Raw genomic sequence first — 21,331 nt, 5'->3', positions numbered from 1 at the left:
GGAATTTCAGTCTTCCCTTCATCATGAAACTGTAACCTGAAACCTAAAATAGGGAAAATAATAATAATACCTGTCTTAAAGTAGGTGGTCCTATTTAATGATTTAACACATGTAAGGTGCAGAGAATAATACTATGTACATAGTGAACACTAAGCAAACATCAGCTATTATTATCTGGAGTTTCTAGAAATAAAGAGATAATGGTGCCAAAGTGAATATTTTTACAGAGCCCAAAATATCTTCCATTTCTCCTAAGAAACAATTTGTTATTTTGTTGAAATTATTGTAGATTATTTTGGCCAGTTACTTTTTACATGTATTTAAAAGTATGTTCGAATTTTTAGTAATAATGACTAATCATGTTAAAGTACTAAATAATTAGTTTTCATTTCAATAACATAGCATCAACAAGTTTATTCTTTTTAAGGTTAGCTCCTTCTCATATGAACACTACTCTAGCTTTATCACGGTTTTCTGATGTTGCTTCTATCCAAATTCCTAATGAATTTACTTCTTTTCCAGGCAAAACATTGGAAGGCAGAGTCTATAGAAATTCATTAATCTACAAGCATCCAATTCCAAATCAGATTCCAGTGAAGACATCTCTTTGTACTTTTACAATAGAGAACTGACTTGATTGATCAAATAGCTGTGATTTGCTGCATTGTTCCCAGAGAGGCTTACTTGACAAATGTTCTATGAACTTACAGGTTTTAAATTTTGACCTGACCAGCTTCTCACCTTGCCAGAGACTGCTTATATTTCATTCAATCAATTACGGCTACAGATAAACTATGTCTTATGCAAAAATCCTGGGGCATTTTATTGACAAAACTCTATTTTTTTCTTTTATATTTTTGTTGTATATTCCTTATAATTGGCTCTCTTATGTATTAGTACTATTCAAGTATTTTTGGAATTTATTTTTAGTAGCCTTCTAATGAGCATATATTCATGGAACAAATATTTAAAAAGCATTACATGTCTATGGAGCATATGATTATTCTCCAATAATATATATGTGTATATATGCACATATATAATTTAATTGATACTATAATATTTAATTTAGCCTTGGTATTATTTATATCACTTTTGCATGTATGGACAAAATCTGCATAATAAGTGGACAATATGGCCCTCAAATTAGATAATCCTGGGTACTTGATTAAGAAACAATTAGGTACTACAAAGAAGTTTTCTCGAATTTTCTTTGTAACTATAAACATATTTACTATAGTCACCAGAAATGATAAACAATTGTCCTTTTTGAATGTGAGAAAAGAAAAGCATACAGGGGCTATTACTATTGAAGCTGTCACTAATTGTGGGACACAGATCTTTGATGTGAGCAGTTGGAAGAATGTGCATGGAAAGAAGCAAGGGGTAGAGATGTATTTACAACAGCACCACGTTTACTGTCATTGGGTGTGATGCTGATATTGAAATATCTCTTATTTTGTGGTGAAATTGGTTGTCAAAGACAAAAAAAAAATTTGTGTCACTTCTAAACTAACTTTATTTAAATGTTACTTTCAATGAACCTTTAGATTTTATGAATTTTATATATTTTCCCCACCTTTATTCTTGACTATACAGATATGCTTCTCCAATAGGGAAACACACAATGTCTTAATCTGAAAAACACTGGAATTCACTGTTTTGTCTTGAAAGCCAACATGATGCATTATAAGAGCAGAACTGAATGATCCAGGTACTAGAGTCTTAAAACTAAAGAAAGCATTATTCAAAATGCCCCACTTTTGCATGACATATTTGAGATATATTTTGGCATACTCGAAGGACTACAGCATATGAAGGGAAACTTTTCTTTCCTGAATTTATGTTCTTTGTATGATTTGTTTGCCCAACTATAATTATACACCCTCTTGAAAATAGAAGTGTCTAGAACATTTTAAGGAAGGCGTATTTGATGCTGAAAATTCAGTGTATGAGCACTAGAAGAGGCTACTTAATAAGATAAACAAAAAAGTGACTGCTGTCAAAATTTGGCATTTCTGGAACTATACCTCCTCTGCCAATGTGAACTTCCCAAACTCACAAAATGACTCTGAATTCCATTCACCCACAGTGTAAAATAATCTACTATATATTTATCAACATCAATAAAAGGGTTTGGCTTTCCCAAAGTTTTTTTAAGAAGAAGCAGCACAATGCAGTTGGTTGTGATAATTTCAAATAATTGGAGAGATTCCTCAGTAATTGGGATATTACAGCAGGAGAGATGCCTCAGGTGCTGTGCAGGTTTCAGAGCCTTCTGTGGCTCCACGTTTCTGCATTATTCTGAAAAGAATATATAGGTTCTTCTACATGGCAAAACACAATTTTAACTTATGTCCATGCAACCCAATTTTATTTGTTAGACATGCAGGTGGTATATTTGGGAGCTATTCTCAGCTAACCTGCAATTCTGTTCTCTGAATCCTAAATTTGATTTTCCTTCAGCAATAGATTGGCAATTCTGATTATTCAGATTATTTCTATGATTTTACTCTATTTTTCTAGAATGAACAGACTGCCTAAATGAGAATTATTTGGTTTAACTAGCTCTGCTAAGACTTATCCTAATTGTTAATAATATCAGTCAAAATTATCAGTTTTGCATATTTTTATTATATTTATACATTTTCTCAAAACTATGTGTTGAACTACTAAATTCACCTTAATACCTTACTACAGAAAATTAAACACAATAATAGTAATTTCCCTTATTTAAATTGACATTTATGTACTTATTTTAAGTTGATAATTTCAATTAAACTGTAAATACCAATAATCTGCTTGAGAATTTACAGTTTTGTGATTTTCTTATTTAGGAGAAAAGTATGATTTTCTAGTTTAGGAAATTAAGCAGAGATCTCAAAGAATATAAAGATAACACTTTAGGTAGGTGTGGTGGTGCATGCCTGTTATCCCAGGGATTGGGGGGTGTGAGGTAAGAAGATTAAAAGTTTGAGACCAGCCTCCACAACTTAGGAAGGCCCTAAGCAACTTAGAGAAACCCTGTCTCCAAATAAAAAAATAAAAAGAGCTGGGATGAAACTTAGAGGTAAAGCACATCTGGGTTCAAAAAACAAAACAACAACAACAAAAGGACAATACTCTGTTATCAAAGTGAATCTCAGAGAGTGATAAACAGTGGAGATCCTGCAACTGTCAAGAGACACAAGAGACACTGAACCATGTGACTTACTTTGACACTGATTTTCTTAAGCCAATGTTAACATTGATTTGAACTGTGTGAACATATATCAACTGATGATAGAAAGAAGTAGACCAGATGGATGCTGGGTGGTAAGAGGAAACCTGCCAAAGAGTGATGTTTCCCTAAGTGATTCATAAAAGCTGTAGTTCAATTTTTAATAATACAAATGGAAAGATTTCTGATTCCAAGTATCTAATTTTCAGAGGACAAAACTAAATTCTCAAGATGTTAAATGAAATTTTGAAAAGTATAAACAGTTTTGAATAGATATTATTGTAGCCTCAAATGAAAACATGCCTATGTAAATATTCATTTTAATAACCACTATTGGTTTATTTTCTCTGGTATACAATGCATAGTCACTTATGAAAACTTAATAAACAAGTAACTGAAACTGTTAATCCATCAAAATGACTCTCACTGAATAATGGTATGATTGCTATATTTGTAGTTATCTATAGAAATTGTTTACTACAGACAGGGCAATACTCAAGTAAGTTCCATGCCAAATTCTACTTAACTGTGTCTTTGATACTAAGGTTACTCTAACCTATTGCTTGGTTCTAAATTAGTTTACCAAATTGTCTATACTTTTATATGATTGAAATGTGAATAACATGTATTTAAATGAATGCTTGTATCAATGATTTTTTTTATTTCCAAAAATTGCATTATATTTTTATTAATATATTTAATGAACAAGTGTTATTTCACATTTTATTCCTGAAGTCTACATATTTTAGAAGGTTTCAATCTTGTAGCTCATTTAATTATTGTAATTACTTGGTGATAGTTGCCTAAGAAGCCACAGAACAGTTGGAAAAATCCTTTTAGAGTTAGGCACCAGCTTGATGGTTATCACACAAGTCTAATTGCAATTAAAATAGTACAATTTCTGGCAGTAAAGGTTTTTCTTTTAAAATATGCTTGCAAAAGAATGTGCAGGTGAAGCATTACATGTATCATTTTTCAAAAAACAAACACTTTTGTCAAAAATGATACTGAAATTTTGGAATAATCTGCTTTTATAAATATTCATCCATATGTAAATTAGTATTTTAGAAATGAATGAGTTAAAATAACAGCTTATCTTGCCTGAAATGTAGATCTCTGTTGTGACACTTTCTTCTACTATAAAATGAAAGCTAATTTTCCAAGTACAAGTATCTCAATTAAAAAAAAAAGTGTGTGTGTGTGTGTGTGTGTGTGTGTGTGTGTATAAAGGTCTCTATTTTCAATGTTTATGTCATTGTATTGATTCCCTAAAATACTGTGATAAATATTCATAAGAAAATGGACTTGCCAAAATCGTGACCATCTGGATGCAAAAGCCAATTAAACCAAACATTTATTCCAGTCAGAGTTTAACATCTATGTTCCATTTCTATGTTTGACTTACACCTTTTCAAAGGGTGAAGGTTGAAATGTTCTTTCTCAGAATATAATGACTCACGTATCCCATTCAAAAGTGAACCCTTTTCAATTTTGGAACTTTATTTCTGGAATCCCTGTATATTTTGACTCAGGTTATTACTCAACATTATCAATATATGCCATGTTTTCCATGTAATTTTTAGTACACTAAACAGGATAATCTCGGGTAGTTAAGGAAATGAAGTTTTACTTGCAACTATATTTTATTAACACCTCTGCTTATAGGAGGACTATGATTTTTAAGGATGAAAAAGTACATTTCTCTCCAAATTAACTAGAGAATAAATTTAAGCCTGGCATTCTTATAATTAGAGTAATAGATCTTAAAATTTTATTATCTCATTGAAAGATCAAGTCACCAAGAGCAGTCAAAAAAAGAGAGAGAGAGCGACTTTAAAAAAATATATTTCAGGGAAATGATGACATCAATTCAAAACGGAGAGAACACTCATTTTTAATAGGGAAATTCTAAGAAAAAAAAGCTAGTGTGCTTAAAATTCACTGGAAAAGCAAAGACAATGTAATTAATTTTCTAAAACTTCCTGTTGTCTTACACTATTCTTGGATAACAGCAGTCACTTGTTAGTTTTGTGTTGAGTAAGAGAATGAATAAAAAATAAAAAGAACAAATTTATGTATATATCAGTGGATTGATCATATGACAGGCCTTTTTGGCAGCAGAAAATGTCATAGTTATATGTCATATAATTTTAAAAAATACAAATTTTAAACTATAGGACATAATTCTGTAATAATTTTAATAGAAAGGAAAATACGTTTTCTAGTATCTAGTGGTAAGTTTTGATATTGTCTAGTTGTCAGATATATATCCAAGTAAGTGTTCGGCAGTCAAAAAAAAAAAAAAAATCTTCACATTGCTAAATGAGAAAACCAACTGAACCTTGTTAATATAGAGGAAGATGGGCAAGGTACACTGCAGGAAATATCATTTTATTCATAGAGTGCTTAGTCATTATCTGAACTGTAATTTACATAACATGGCCTGGAACTCTCCTTTGTAAAAGCTAATAAAAGATACCAATATGGACAACACAAGTAGGATCATCTTAAGGTACATTTCACTATATAAAGCATGTATATACATATATAGCACTTGATATCTGGAGAATGCTATATATTTCAAAACAAATTGATAAAGCCCAATTTTTACTATTACAGTATTTTGAAGAGCATAATTTTGCATGATTACCTCCATGTTTGCCCACATGGTAGAATTAGGTAGAATTAATTGAACATCTACTCTATTCATCATGCTATAGACCTTAAATAACTCCATGAGTTCTGGCCACCAAGAGAATATTCCACACTTTGTACAAGCTCTGACATTATAAAATGGGAAACCACATCTTAGTATCCTAACACTATAAAATGGGAAATCACATATTAGTGTAAAACAAGAAGCCTAAAGAAAGTGGTACCAATTTGCCATGTTTTATCTGTTGATTAAACTTTTCCAAGCACAAATAATGAGTATTGCTGTCTATTTGTTTTTTTAAGTCCCTCCTTATAACTGAGGCATTATCCTTCACAAAACTAGAATTCAAACAAAACCCCAATGTAAAATCAATTCAGATGCACTAAGAGGGTAGGAAAAGTCCAATAAGAAGTTAAAATTTTAATATCTGCTTTCTAAATCACAATGAAGCCACCTGAAATGTGACTTCCTCTAGTTCTTAGTTGATAATGTTAATTGAATTAGTTACAAATCTCTATTATATTTGCTTCAAATTCAAATTAGGAAATTTATCTTGATGACTTCTACTACCCCTGCCCCTTTAGGGTTAGTTTTTTAAGAAAAAAAATAAGAGGATTTTGGCCCAGGATATTAAAAAAAAAAAAAATGTACTTTTCAGAGACAAACATACTGCATTACCTTTTAATTTGTTGGGTGTCATTGATATTATTATGTCACCCATATATACTCAAGCATTATAAACTTATTTATTCAGACAACAAAAACTTGCTTATAACTAAATGTATATCATTGTAAAATAAGAAAAACATAGTAAAAACTCTTGGTTATTATGCCTCTGGCATCAATTTAGCAAATCCCAGAAATATGATTCATACACTCCAGGGCATTTTGACTAGTTTGATTACACCATGGATGCCATTACTTCAACAGGGATGCTTTCTAGTCTATGGAATAATTGGAAGCAAGAACCAGCAGGTTTCAAATGACTCCAGCTGTGTTAAGTACTGACTGTGAAACAGATTCACTCTCTTATATGTTGTTTTGTAATGGGAGTGATGTATAAGGTGAAAATCCCCAGACGGGTGGAGCTCCTATGGGTAACTGACAAAGAGCTAAATTAATAACAAATACTAAAAGGAAGAGAATAATTTTAAAACACAACATGCAAATGAAATAGGTAAAATACTTCAGATGAAGCAATAATGCCAATGTAAAACATTAGGAACTGAGACCAAAATGAAACATCTCATATGCTTTGTTCTGATGCTGTTTCAGAACTCTTAAATAACCAAAGATCAGATAGTGGTTTAAATGAAAAACAGGTCAACATTGATGACTTACCTATAAAAAAGATAATGAAACTCAGATCCAAGAAAACCATAAAAAACAAAACTAAGAGGGCATGTATTAAGTAAGTGAACATGGGCACTCCTCTCAGTGGTGAAGGGAGTCCCCTTAAGAAAAGGATGGAAAAACTAATAAACTCAATCACTTAATCTCAGGACAACTTTTTGGATCAGGCATGACTACATTCATTATATAGACAAGGAAATCAAGGCTTGGTGCATTTAAATGATGTAACCAATACTACACAGTTTCTATGTAGTAGTTCACCACATCATTTTTCTTACTCCATAAAGCAAACTATTTCTCATAGTCTGTTTCTTCAGGTAGAAAAAAAATTAAATAGGCTAAAAAATCTCAAAGGCACATTTGAGTCTTGAGAATATGAAATTATTCTATAGGTCTATTAGACACCAAATTTATCTTTCTAAAATTAACATAGTAGCTAGACACTGCATTAATCATTATTCCATCATTATTTTGCTTCTTTTTATAGAATTTATACTGGATTCTAGTGTACTATGTGAATAGCTGAAAAATTCTATTAAGGGGATGTCACTGTAATACTACTTATTTCTTCCGATAACATGTATTTCTATCAAACAGGTATCTAAGCAAAACTATTTATCATAATTATTTAGAAGTAGACAGTAATTAAAGTCTTCATAGGTTTAAATAAATTTTTTGGATGAGGAGGCTTGAAAGAGAAGGAGGCTGAACCACTTTTATTTAACTCACCATTCCACTTCTGATTATATTCTAAAATATATAAATGAAAACATTGTATGATTGGCAGACATAATGATGTGTAAGAGGTGAGGGAAAAAAATGGAAACCACAGATGTCTGGAAGTGATAGAGAATTGTAGGGTGAATAAAAATGGCAATCTCTTCTTTATATGGTGTTAGAATAATTTAGCTGAAAATATTGTACATACGCGAAGTGTAATTCCAACATCAGCAGGTCTCCCAGGTTAGGTCAACAATTACCAAATGTCTCTAAGTTCACAATTCTCAGCACTATTGCAGGTTCATGTTAGAAATAAGTGATTAAGACATGGTCTCTTATTTTGAGAGACTTTCTTATATTCTCCTTAATTATTATGATATAAGTAATAATATACCAATATTTGGTTTGTCTGACTTCCACTGGAGATTTAAGAGCATCAGGATCCATGACTGTGTTTTGAATAATCCTGACTATTTGCTTGGGTTGACCCTGCATCAGCTGGAGAGGATGCACAGCTCTGCCAATAACAGATGGTCCTACAGGAATAGTTTAAACCCTGAGGAGTGTTGCTCTCAGTATCATCCAGAAGTCAATAACCCTTAGCTAAAGCGAAATTTAATTGTCTAAAATAGAGACTTTAGGTGTCAAAATGCCTTTTCTTAATTATTACTATGTTTAAAAATTAATCAATGAATTCAACATATTTTTATGCCACTGTTTGGCAGAAGATCTTGCTGTCAAGACCAGGAAGGAAAATGAGTTCATGTCACACTAAAATGCCCTAAAGATTGTGTGTCTGTTTTTATTATAGTGTAAAGCAATTTTTATTCTTATTTCAAGGACAAAAACAAACCAATTTTCTTTAAATTCTGCATATAAACTCTGCAAATCTCAATCTTTTATGCTTGTATTTGAATGGGGGTGTGAATGTACTGAAATATTATTAACCTATAAAGCTACAATCTAGTTCTATTCCTTAACTTGAAAAAGGCATTATTAAGAAAAACTCAATTTTAAATCTAGCAAAGTAAAAACATATTATCTGAAGCCATAAGTCAGGAAAAAAAAAGAATTTCCTATTTTCAGCAAGAAAGAACATATTGTAGATTTTGTTTCACCATTTGTGGATATCTTAAAGCAAAACATACATAATAGATATGGATAGATGATAGATCTGCAAAAATAATTTACATCATTTAAAAATATATGGAGAAACTAAAAACCTTGATGAATATTAAATAACAAGTGAATACAGTCCACCTAGTGAATAAACAAGAAATGGAGCAAAGAAAAGTTGCCAGTCCAGGTGTGTTCACAGCTGACACACAGAGGAAAGGCTATTGTGATTCCAGACTTCCAATGTGAAAATCGGTTCAATGACATGAATATATGACACAGGAGGGCATCAACTCACAACTCAAAACTCACTCTATTTTGTCTCCATTTGTCACTTGCACCTTCTACAAAAAGTTTCCTGCAGAATCCTATGTGGCTGTGTATTTGAAAGTCCTCAGCATGCAGCTGCTATCACACAGAGGCATAGATTGGTTGCATCCTTCGAATCCAAAAAAGCACCAGTATTTTTTTCTCAGAAAAGATCTACTATAGAACTACTGTCAGCAGAAGACATTTTTTTTCCTTTAAAAGATACAGCTTCATTTCATAAATCCTTTTGTGTTTCCATTCTTTGTACTGATGTTTGTTTAATGAGTAAAAACAAAACAACCCAAATCCTAATTTGTTGAGTTGTGATTGCTTCTATCTTGCGCGCGCGCGCGCACACACACACACACACACAACCTGTTTTGTTTTCAAAATGAATCATCTATGATGAGTCTCAGCCAGCCACTATGTCTACTGTGAGCTGTACATGGATTATATACTTCTTGTGGTAGGCAAAAAATACAGTATTTGTTAAATCATTTAAAAATATGCATAGCTATTTCCACCAATTTATATCTAACAGGCTAGTCAAAGACATTAAGCATTAAAGAACTGCAAGGCATTTACTGTCATGAAGGTAAATATAATGAAATATATATACATCTGGAGTGAAATGCTGAGCCACAAATACACAGTATTTATAAATAAAGCAAAGTGGAATTAAAGAATAGTTTGAGAAATGATTCAACAAGAATTCCTCTGAGGAGAAAGCACTCAGGACCCAGCCCTCTTCATTACAGTAATGTTATACAGTCTCATAGATACCTAGGGTTTTAATCTGATTTATGTTGAGAGAGTCTGCATGCACAGTTGAGAGTTTCTTCTCAGGAGAGGTGAAATCCACATCAGGGGCATCGGAGGCACCACAAGTAAGCACAAACTGGCCTGAATGCATCATTTATATTTAATAATTAGAATCATCAAGGACCAAATTTGTCCATTCTATTGTAAATATTTGAGATTTTTATTCTTTCAGATGCATCCAATGTTTCTGCATTTGAAGAAAATAGGCAAGACTAATTCCCTAGGCTATAAATCACTCTAATGTGGAAGAAAATGTGTTAGCTAGTTATATTACAAAGCCTTTATTTCATATTTAATAGGCACCTGCAATACCAGCATTATACAAAGCTCTCTACTTTGCAAATCTTTAAAACCCCACTTAATTTTCAGCACTGATTTCCTGCAATCTAAGAGCTTATGAAGGGTTCACTGTGTTCATACAGATCTATGCAAAATGTGCCAGAGTTTCCCTGTCTGTGATGGCATTCATTTGGAGGTGAATCCCAAATTTCTATCACTGGCATGCTTATTTCCGACTAAAATAAATATTCTCAGGATGAAAGCTGAAGATTAGGAAGGCAGAAAAGGAGGCAAAGTTAACTAGCACTGGGAGAGATATATGCAAATATCAGCTCAATGACAATTCTTCATACCAGTTACAATGGAAGCTTAAAGATCCAAATACTCTGCAAACCATTAGCTCCTCAATATCCTGAAAGGGATTAGAGGGTTTCCTAATCAACTGCTAACAGACTGAAAAAGGCCTGGAGACTGAATTATTAGCGAAGCAGTGTAATAATAAAATGTAGAGATGGTCAGATAGATAAATTGTAAAAGAGTATTAAACACAAGATATTATAAAAAATAAGATAAAATTGATCAAAATTTTCATTCTTTCCAACAGCTCACATAATTAAAAACCTTTATGAATTAATGTGGTGAAGCTGTATGTAGAGGAGACCTGTCAAGAAAAGTAAATTTCATTTCTTTTCACCCCCAAATACCAGTATAGAGTAAAATGACTAGAAAAAAAATTAAATCAAACATGTCTCAGAGATCTTGCCCATGCTTACATCTTCACCACCCTTAATAAAAGGTGGTCTCAAATCCATCATTTTATAAATGTAATATGTGCTTATGGCATTTTAATCAATCAAATTGGTAAGGATCGATGGAAAATATTTTCACAAGCCATTAAATAATGGGATACATATATAAAAATAAATCCTGAATGAATGACTGAATGACTCTGAGTTCTGAATTTCTTAAAATCATATGTTATGGTTCAGAAAATTCTATAGATTTTTGCCATTATTCTCATCCATGAGAGCTATAACTGTCCATAGGACAAAAATATGAATGAGAGAGATTAAAGATAGCTGCTTTTCCAGTTTATTCCTGTCATTAGTCTTTACTATTAAAAAAGGACAGTTAAGTTGGGTAGGAATTTCAAATTTTAATGAATGTTGGCTTAGAGAAAAAAGAATATAAGTCAAAAGCAAAATGCCAAACATGATAATATATCTTGCAAGTTTTATGCTTCTGATGACTGACAGCCCAATAGGTTTGTATCAAACAAAGGCAAAAAGCATGTATTCCTTTCCAATTGAAATGTTTGACAGATTTTACAGTTTTCTGAAATAACAACTGATAAAAGCTCAAACAGCAGAGTATATCTCTTTATGTCTAGATTTCTATATTACATTTGCATTTACTTCTCTAGTATGATACAAATTTGGAGATGTTGTCTATTAAAAATCCCATAAGATATTAGTATTACTACTTATAAAGTCTGATTCCTAAGCCTCTGTGAAACTTTAGAGCAAGCCTCATCCTGGTTTTCATTTGCAAATTCTCACTAATGTCTAACCTATGATTGCAATCATATTTAAATGAGCCTGATAAAAATTTTAGGGTCCTTGTATGTGCAAGTTCTGGAAAGAATATTAAATGTGAAAATGGGTGTCACAAAAGCAAAAGTATTTTAATTCCACATTATATAATTCTTAATTATTTTCCAATTAAGCTAGATATACATTAACTGATTTACTAACATTAGCAAAGGCTAATTTGTAGTTTTAATAAAGGATCCTCTTCAAACACCAGACTAAATTTAGAGAAAGCTTACCCTAAGGATTTCAAGTAGAAGTAGTAAACAATCCACTAGATTCTCAGTTTTGTTTTGTTTTCAAGTATACACAAACCAGCAAGTCAAACTGAGAAGTATTGAAACAGAGCAAGACAGACATTTGACTTGGCCCCCAAAGCCGGTGAACACTCAGACAGGTGCAGCTGGACCAACACAGTCACTGTAGTTCAGTTTTGGCATTCGGTTAACTTCTGAATTCCCTCAACCAAAAATATTTAGAAATTGAAGAATTTAAATAATGAAAATAATTGTGGAAACAGCATACAAGAAAATATGATTTACAAGTGTCATTTTCTTCCTTCATATTGTAGTGTAAAATAATGTAATGTGAAAAATAATGCAGTAAGAAGCCTTATCTAATATTTTGGATGTAATTTCCAGCTATTATGTGTATGTCAACATGAAAATTAAACCTTAACATTCAATATAAGTCACAAGTGATATAAAGAAATCTGATTCTAGATTTAGGTTTTGAATTAAATCTAAATTCTCTATTTTTCTAATTTGCTTATTTTAATTTATGCTATCATGAGAAGGTAAATTATAGCTTGCCACTATTTAAATCACAATAATATGCATATAACATAAGAATAGATATATTGTTATAAGTACAAAATTTATAAACTCAGAGCCTTGTTCATACCTGGGCAAGTGCTGTACCATTGAACTACTCCCCAGCACTGTAAGATAATTTTAATGATGCCAAAGACTGTTCTGTCATGCCATGAGAATGACTCATTTGAAACTAAGGGACTCATTAAAGTATACTGTATCTAAATCTAGAATAGAAAGAAAATTTGAAAATAAGTGAATAGAATATTTTAACTACAGAAATTATTTTCTCCATGTTAATAAATATTTAGGAATCAGCAGGTATGTTGATATTTAATACAGTGGCAACTTTTTATTTCTATTATATGTAAGGTTGTTAGGAATTAATGCCAAAATGAGTCTTAAATTTTATAGTTTAGGATTATCAAGATGAAAATATAATCATAAAATATTTTTCTCACAAATCCAAGAGAAAGATAGCCAGTTTGAATGAATAACCCATCCTCCTTTCAAAAACCTTCATCAGTATCTAATGGTTCTTCATGTTTTCTACCTCCTAAGTTTGAAAACTGACTTTATAACCATAGGGCATTTAGCAAAAGAGAAGTAGAAATAAAAATCATAACTAACAACCCTGCTAAAGTAATTCACATTTTAGGGGGCAGTTTTTCATGACATGTCATCGGTGCTCAACCATCACTATGTATATACTCTAAAATGTAGAAGTTGAAAATGTCTTGAAGTTTTCACTAGCCTCAAAGTAACATTTGCTCTCTTGATTTTCAATTGCATCTTTCTTTCTGAGTGTTCTAAATATCAATTTTGTGACTGCCTTGTGCATTTTACATGAGATAATAACATTTCAATAGTGATTGTAGTGGATTACTCAAAAATGAAAAGTAATCATAAATGTAATATACTACCTCTAAATGGCTTGGAATTGAAGCAATTCCCTTTACAACGGTAAAAGCACACAAACACACTTGAGTACAGCATGCATGCACATTTTCAAGGTACAAATTCTTCAATTTATATACAAATGTATATATGAGCAAATAGTCTACATTACATAAAGTTAAAGTCAGGATGCTTGAGCTCTAAAAAGAGCATTTCATTTAGAAAATTAAATATGACTGTTTATCCAGAACCAAACTCTAGTGAAACTCTCACAGATTATTATTTGAAAAACTTGTCAAATGTAAATAGATCACTTTTTTTTATGTTAACATTTTCATTTATTTCCAGCCCTACCCCTTGGAAAAAAAGCACACTGGGGCCAAGAAAATTAATTCCCCAAATGCTGTCAACGGTTTGGGAAACAGCAATATAAACAGCTTACTGTAAGGCCTCCAGCTACAATAAAACGGCTGTCAATAATGGGCTGAGATTTGAACTGTGCAAAAACAGGATATGATTATACGAAAAAGGAATTGGCTGATATTTCTTGTTCTAATATGCTAAGGCAGGTTCTCAAAGTGTGGTCCCTGGACTAGCAGCATCAATATTACCATGAAAATTGTCAGTGATGTAAATTTCCAGATCTGACCCTGTGGTACTCAATCATACCCTCTCTAGATAGGGCATAAAAGTTTGTGTTTTAAGAAGTACTCTAGGTGACTGTGGGATATTCTACAATTTGAGGACTGATATCATGTTTTTAAATCATATTCATCAATTTTTAAATCATATTCATCAACAATATTTTTCTCCTTGTAGACAAATATACAAATTAACTTTATCATTTAAAACCCTATTGAAATTTATTATGTTGTCATCCTCTTAAGCTGAGAGCAATGAACTTTGCTTTGTTATATAAATAAACATCAGGACATGATCTTTTGCTTTAAAATGCAAACTCTCAATCTGTGAATGTTAAGGTCACTCTCAAAATTCATGGGAAATATAGTAATGGGTTTGTTATATTCAAGAAAAATAAAAGCTTAGCAAGATAGAGTGAATGAGAAATACTTATTTACAATTGTATGTTCTTTGCAGGTCAACACAAGGGAGGACAGCAAGAGGGAAAAAGTCAAACAAAATAGGAATCACTGCCCCACAAATAACCCCATGATGTAGAAGAGTTAGACATTATATTTTCACTGAATAGACAATAAAAATTAGTGTTATTTATCTTTGGTCACCCTTAGCTGAAGAATCTTGCATTTTACCCACTATCAATTAGCACCATTAGTGAAAAGTGTCATATCAATGGCAATTGGGCCCACCCAACTAAAAATCTTCACAGATTATATATCAGCTTAAAAATCCCCATTTGTAGTGGTTAATTTACATTTTTCAAAATTGTATAGATTCAGGAGCTCATTTTGTACAAATGTCACTAGTTGAAGTGAAGGAACTAAAAAAGTATTTTGACTTTTTTACCTTAACTATAACATCTTCAGACAGCTATCATGTAGTTCAGCAACAACAAATTTTCAAAGGATAGTATATACTTTATGTCCCCTATTCATAGAAAATATGCCTCTTTTCCATAAAATTGTGCATATTGCTCTGTATATCCCTATTACCTCTCTCCTTACTCCCAATATTCCTTTTCTCCAAATCACTACTTTTCTCAACATAAAAACTTCTAAAATGTGTAAGCAAAGCAATTTTAGTAGCTCTTTATCAAAGTAGTGAATTATAGCTACATTTGAACATTGAAATGCCTATAGGAGAACTGCAAAGTGACGCATGGTCAGAAACAATGTCTAAAGTGCACTTTGGTTCCAGTTAGAGAATTACTCACCATCCTATTTGAAAGATTACATCATACAAACAAATATCTTTGGGACTGATGAAGCCTCAACAAAAGGTCTTTTCTATGCTTTGCTGAAATGCACTTAACTTTTATGTCTTTACACTATATATAAGTTCAACTATTGTAAAGAAGTCAGAAAAAGTTGGCTTACCCTTCAATGCTAATACCCATCAGATTTATGAAAAGAAAAATATTGTAGAAAGCTTATTAGTACATTTCTTTGGAAAGCAAATTTCAGATTTTATATGGAAAGTTTCAGATCCCAGTAGCTTGTTCAAGATATTATGCAAATCATAAAATACCATAAATATATTGTGAACAAACTTCATAATAAAAACTAATAAATAATTTTCTTTTTTTCTTTAAAATAGCAACTTTTTAATTAAGCCCATTTGGTGCTATCAATTAATTTCACTATCATCATAAACTATTTATTAATCTTTAAAAATATTTACTAAGCCAGGACAATTTCCAAATTTTAAAACATCAGCCTCTTTTCAAATGCTGATAAAGTTAACATGAAAATAAGTCACACTTCCAACTTCAACTTATAACCCCATAATCTCTACTAGGACTTCAATAATGTCTTATTTATTTGAAGTCATTTCATCCTGTGCTTTTAAGCTCCAAATATGTGTACTTCTAAAATGCTCTAGATATTTAATAATTTAAAGGTATATATTTTTTGTAAACCATAGACAGTATGCTTATCTAGGGGCATCTGTGTGATCAGCTGTCAACATTTTTACAAATATCTTATGAAGCCTTAAAGTCTTTTCAGACAAAAAGCAAAAAGGGATAGTAAAAGGGGAAACAGTTTCAGGAAGACATCCTTCTCCACCCTCCCCCTAGAAAAGAAAATCCCTTGATTTTTCCACAGTCTCATCAGTGACTCTCAAGAATATTCTGAAAACTAATTTTGTTTTACTTGAATTTCTGAAATCCATATGTTCCTGATTTTTAACAATACAGATGGGTCATCACCAGAGGTGGTCCAATACCATTAAAGACAGAACTTGGATTAGGAAATCCCAGAAAGTTGGTATGGTGAGAGCTAATCCGAAAAGAGCAAGCAAATGAACTTAAATGTTAGTTGCTCCAGAGCAACTATCATTAAATAAAAGGTATTTCTTTGGCTGTACTACCAGCTTGATCTTGCCCTCCCCCTTTTTCCTTACTACTGCAGGATTGGCACCTGGCCAGCAAACGCGACATGATACCCTAGTGCCATCTACAGGCTATTATCGACATTCAAATTTTGTGGCAACAGACAAGCACCAGTGAAATAAATTAGACAGCGCTGCATTTAAATCTTTATTAGCAAGGAATTATTAGACCTAAGAAAAACTAATTCTGGATTTGGTTGAAATATGAGTTTCTCAGCCTCTTAATCCCTCTTCATATGGCATATTTCACAGTTTAAAATGAGTTATGACAGATCACTTATGCATTACTAAAATGAGAGAGTATTTACAATGGATTCATTCTTTTCTCTATAAATCAGTTATATGAGGGAGATAGCATTCCTTTTTTCTTATTTTTTTCCTTTTTGATAGTTTATTTGGCCATTGTAGACACTGAAAATCTTTCTATCAAACACCCAATTTACTATATTACAATAAACAATTTGAAATCACAGAGGAGACTTCCTATATGGCTTAGTTGCAATCTATCAACAATCATGTGCTTCACAACTGATGTATATTTAATATTAACTATCTTGTTTAGAGACTAAAAAAAATTAACCCCTTTAGCAACCACAGCTCCAACACAAGTGGCATCAGACCTTCAAATGTCATTTAAAACTTGAGATTTGAAGGTGACTTTTTAGATCAAAAGGTAACTGTGAAAATTTTGAAGCTGTCAATTTGGAAACCCCAGGAGTAGAATTTGGCATATTAGGATGGGTTTTCTTCTTTAGCAAACATTATCATGGGACATTTTGGAATAATTTCTTCTTTTCATCTTTTGCCATTTGAAGGAAACTGGGAGGTTAAATAATTCTCAGAACTCAGAAATTTCAAAGCTGTTCTAAAAATTCTTGACTGAGCCCCAGAGGAATAGAAAAGGGGTCAAGTTTTTTTTCCCTCTTTGTAACTAAGCTAAAGTTAGACCAAAACAATAGACACACTGGCACGTTAATACTGGTTGACTGGGCACTTGTATGCAGTACTTATAGACCAGTAAAAGTGCTCGTTTACCTGTCTGGTGTGTAAGGGGCCCTTTGTCTTGAAGCCTCCTTGGGAACTGCACTCTGAGGCACTGAAGTGATCTGAACTAGTGGAAGAGCGTTTGGAAAGGGTGTCACAACCCCCGACAAAGGTGTTGTCCAAAGGGAGCTCCTGAATCACATGGTGCTTTTTCACGGAAACTGGAGTGTCTGGTTTGAGATGAAAAGCAGGCTGTGGAGAGGCAGATTTGTAGTGCTTGGCCAGGTCAGGGCTGTTAGGCTTGAAGGTTGTTGGAGGTGCTGGGCCCCAGTCAAATCTTCCTATACTTTGCTCCTCAAGCTCAGCTGGCAAGCTTATTGTCCCATTGATAGGTTCATGAACTGCATCATCAGGTTTGGACTCTTCGATAGTAACAAAGTTCAAAAGAGAGCTCTTGGGAGACTTTCTTTTCTTCCTTTTCTTTTTCTTGTTTTGTTTATTCTCCTGGTTTGGGGACATCCATTCAGCACCTTGCTTGCTCCTCTGAGCTGCTTTGAACCTGGACGCATGGCGACAGCGCACCAGAACAGTGACAAAAATTACAACAATGACCACCATGGCCCCTGCGACAATGGCAATCATGATGGTGAGATAGTCTTCGTTTTGATAGGGCTGGCTGCTATCCCCTATGTTCCTGTCCAGTGGGGTCTCCATAGTCCTGCGGATCAAGTCATAGATATAGGAGGCATTTCCAGCAGTGTCATTAACATAAAGAAATACAAGCACAAGTGTGTGCAAAGACTTGGGGTACCCCAGATCACTAATGTTGACCACCAAACGGTGTAAGCCCACATCGGTAGGTGCCGGTTTTTCTTCTAGGGTGATGTTACCTGTTACCGGATCGATCCGAAATAAGCCTTTGTTGTTCCCACTCACTATTGTATACTTAAGTTCTGCATTCATTCCAGTATCAATATCCACTGCAAAAACTTCTGCTACCACGGAGCCAGGGATGGCTGAGAGGGGCACCAACTTAAAGGAAGTGTTAGATGGTGGAGAGATGACAACTGGACTGTTGTCATTCACATCCATGACATTGATAGTTACTTTTGCAGTAGAGGAACGAGGTGGTTGTCCTCCATCAGTGGCTTTGACATCAAAAGTGTAGGAACTCTGCTGCTCTCTATCAAATGAGACATTTGACTTTATGACTCCAGAATAAGGATCCAGCACAAAATTATCATTGTCATTTAGAATGGAAAGAGTCACAGCTTTATTCTCTCCAGCATCTGCATCTGTCACTGTGATTACCCCCACAGTACTATACTTTGGCAGATTCTCAGACACAAAAAATTGAAAGTGATTATGAGTAAACTTGGGGCTATTGTCATTCTCATCCAGAACAGTAACTATCACAGCCGCTTGGCTTTGGAGGGGAGGGGTCCCATTGTCCCTGGCAGTTACTGTAAAAATGAATCGTTCTTGTTCTTCTCTGTCAAAGACCCTGGAGGCTGTCAAAACTCCTGTCTTTCGGTCCAGATCAAAGAAGGAGGCATTCGGTCCAAGCTGATAAACAATGTCTGCATTTTTCCCACTGTCTTCATCTGTGGCACTAATAGTTGTTAAGTATAACCCACGTCGGTTGTTTTCAGAAACTGACAGCTCAATTACAGGCTGGTTGAAAATTGGTGGGTTGTCATTTTCATCCTCAAGCTTAACCCTTACCAGGGCAGTCTGATTTAAACTGGGCTTCCCAGAATCAGAGGCAACAATTTTAAAGCTGAATTCTTTGGTGCCCTCATAGTCCAACAAAGAAGAGGTCTCTAACAAATATTGGTTGTCATAGACTGCCTTCAAGTGAAAGGGGACCTCTCTTTCAATAAAACAGATCACTTTGCCATTCACATCTGTGTCCTTATCAGAAACTGTAATTAGGGCAATCTTTGTATTGACAGGATCTTTCTCAGATAAATACACAGTGCCATTGATGGGACTTATAATGTACCTGAGGTCTATGTTTGGAGGGTTATCATTTACATCAGTGACATTGATGGTAACCGTTGCTCGAGCAGGAGTGGAGCTGCCATCACTAGCCAGCACTGTCACTTTGTGAATGGCTGTTTCTTCTCTATCTAAAGACCTCTGAACTGTAATCAGCCCGGTAGTATTATTTAAAGCAAAGAGTCTTTTGGTTGCAGGGGCGACCTGGGCACCAAAAATGTACCGGATTTCAGCATTGCTGCCTATATCTGCATCAGTGGCATGAAGCTGAATTACAGAGGTACCTACAGGAGCATTCTCTGGAATATGTACCTCCACTTGACCCTCTTTAAACACTGGCCTGTTGTCATTTACATCACTTACTGTGACCTGCAGTATGGCTGTGCTGGATTTCTGTGGAGTGCCTCCATCCTCCACTTTGATTTTCATCACATAGGTATCTTTCTGTTCTCTATCCAAGTTTTGCTGAACAATCAATTGTGGCCACTTCTCTCCCTCCGGAGTTTCCACGATATCCAGTCCAAAAACACTCTGCCCATTTAGCAATTCATAATGCTGTACACCATTGAAGCCTGTGTCAGGATCTGTTGCTGATGGAATTGGAAAGCGGCTGTTGATCAAAGTGTTTTCTGGAATGGAAATATTGATGACAGGAGATGGAAACATGGGGGCATTATCATTGGTATCCTTGACAATTATCTTTATTTTGATCAGCCTGAAAAAGTCATTGGGGAGGATCACCACCTCAAGTTCAAAGAAGCACTCATTCTCCTCAGCATAAGAAGCTCCAGCACAGAGTTTTTCTCTGTCTATTCTATTGGAGGTTGTGAAAATTTCCCCAGTGCTGCTGGATACTTTCACCAAAGGGGCATCCCCAGCTTTAGAAACCAGTCTGTAGACAAGGCTGGCACTCGTCCCTGTGGCAGCATTGATGTGAGAAATGTTCAGATCCTTTGGTATGTTTCCTATGGGCACATTTTCAGGCAATTCCTCTCTAATAGTGTAAATAAGTTCTTGAGCTATTGCGGAATCCAGCCTTAAACAGGCAATCAGAGCAGCCAACAGGTAAAAATCCCTCAGGTCCATGATAATGTATTTATTTTCTTTTCCTGGATTTTAGGGTTTAAAGGTTTCCACTGAGGGATGCACGGATTGCAAGAGGAAGTGTGCATGGACTGGAGGATGCATTACATCTCATCGCTTATTTGGAGACAGCCACTGTCAACACAATCGTACAGACAATATTATTCTTCAGTAAATAAAAACACACAGTCACAAAATATCGCACCACATTTTCCACTGCACATTAGTAAACATGGCAGTTTGCTTTGCCACTGTTGGCAAGTTAACTCTGAGGGTAAAAACACTGAATATTCCCTGCTTGTTGCATTTTCCCAGAGAAAATGAAATTACCTACTTTTGGATTAAGGACAGCAGCTATTTTTACCTGCATTCCCCCCACGCTTTTTATTTTATTTGAATACTGTTAAATTCAAAACATGCATTCTTGTTCTCTTCTCCTCCTGCTGTTTTACCCACCTCT

At 33.9% G+C, this 21,331-nt stretch overlaps 1 protein-coding gene across 3 annotated transcripts in view; it reads right to left on the bottom strand.

Annotated features, from left to right (window-relative positions):
- Pcdh9 (protocadherin 9) overlaps window positions 1–20,874 on the bottom strand; it is an 841,483-nt gene extending 820,609 nt beyond the window's left edge. For all 3 annotated transcript variants that reach the window (XM_076872549.1, XM_076872550.1, XM_076872551.1), the window contains exon 1: window positions 17,839–20,874. In XM_076872549.1, the coding sequence (XP_076728664.1) occupies window positions 17,839–20,874 (3,036 nt within the window). The remainder of the gene's footprint in view (window positions 1–17,838) is intronic.
- Window positions 20,875–21,331: the final 457 nt, after the last annotated feature.

This window comes from Callospermophilus lateralis, chromosome 12, assembly GCF_048772815.1.
Source record: "Callospermophilus lateralis isolate mCalLat2 chromosome 12, mCalLat2.hap1, whole genome shotgun sequence".
Lineage (NCBI taxonomy): Eukaryota > Metazoa > Chordata > Mammalia > Rodentia > Sciuridae > Callospermophilus > Callospermophilus lateralis.
Note: the sequence above shows the minus strand (reverse complement) of the source record. Positions and strands in the feature narration are given on the sequence as shown.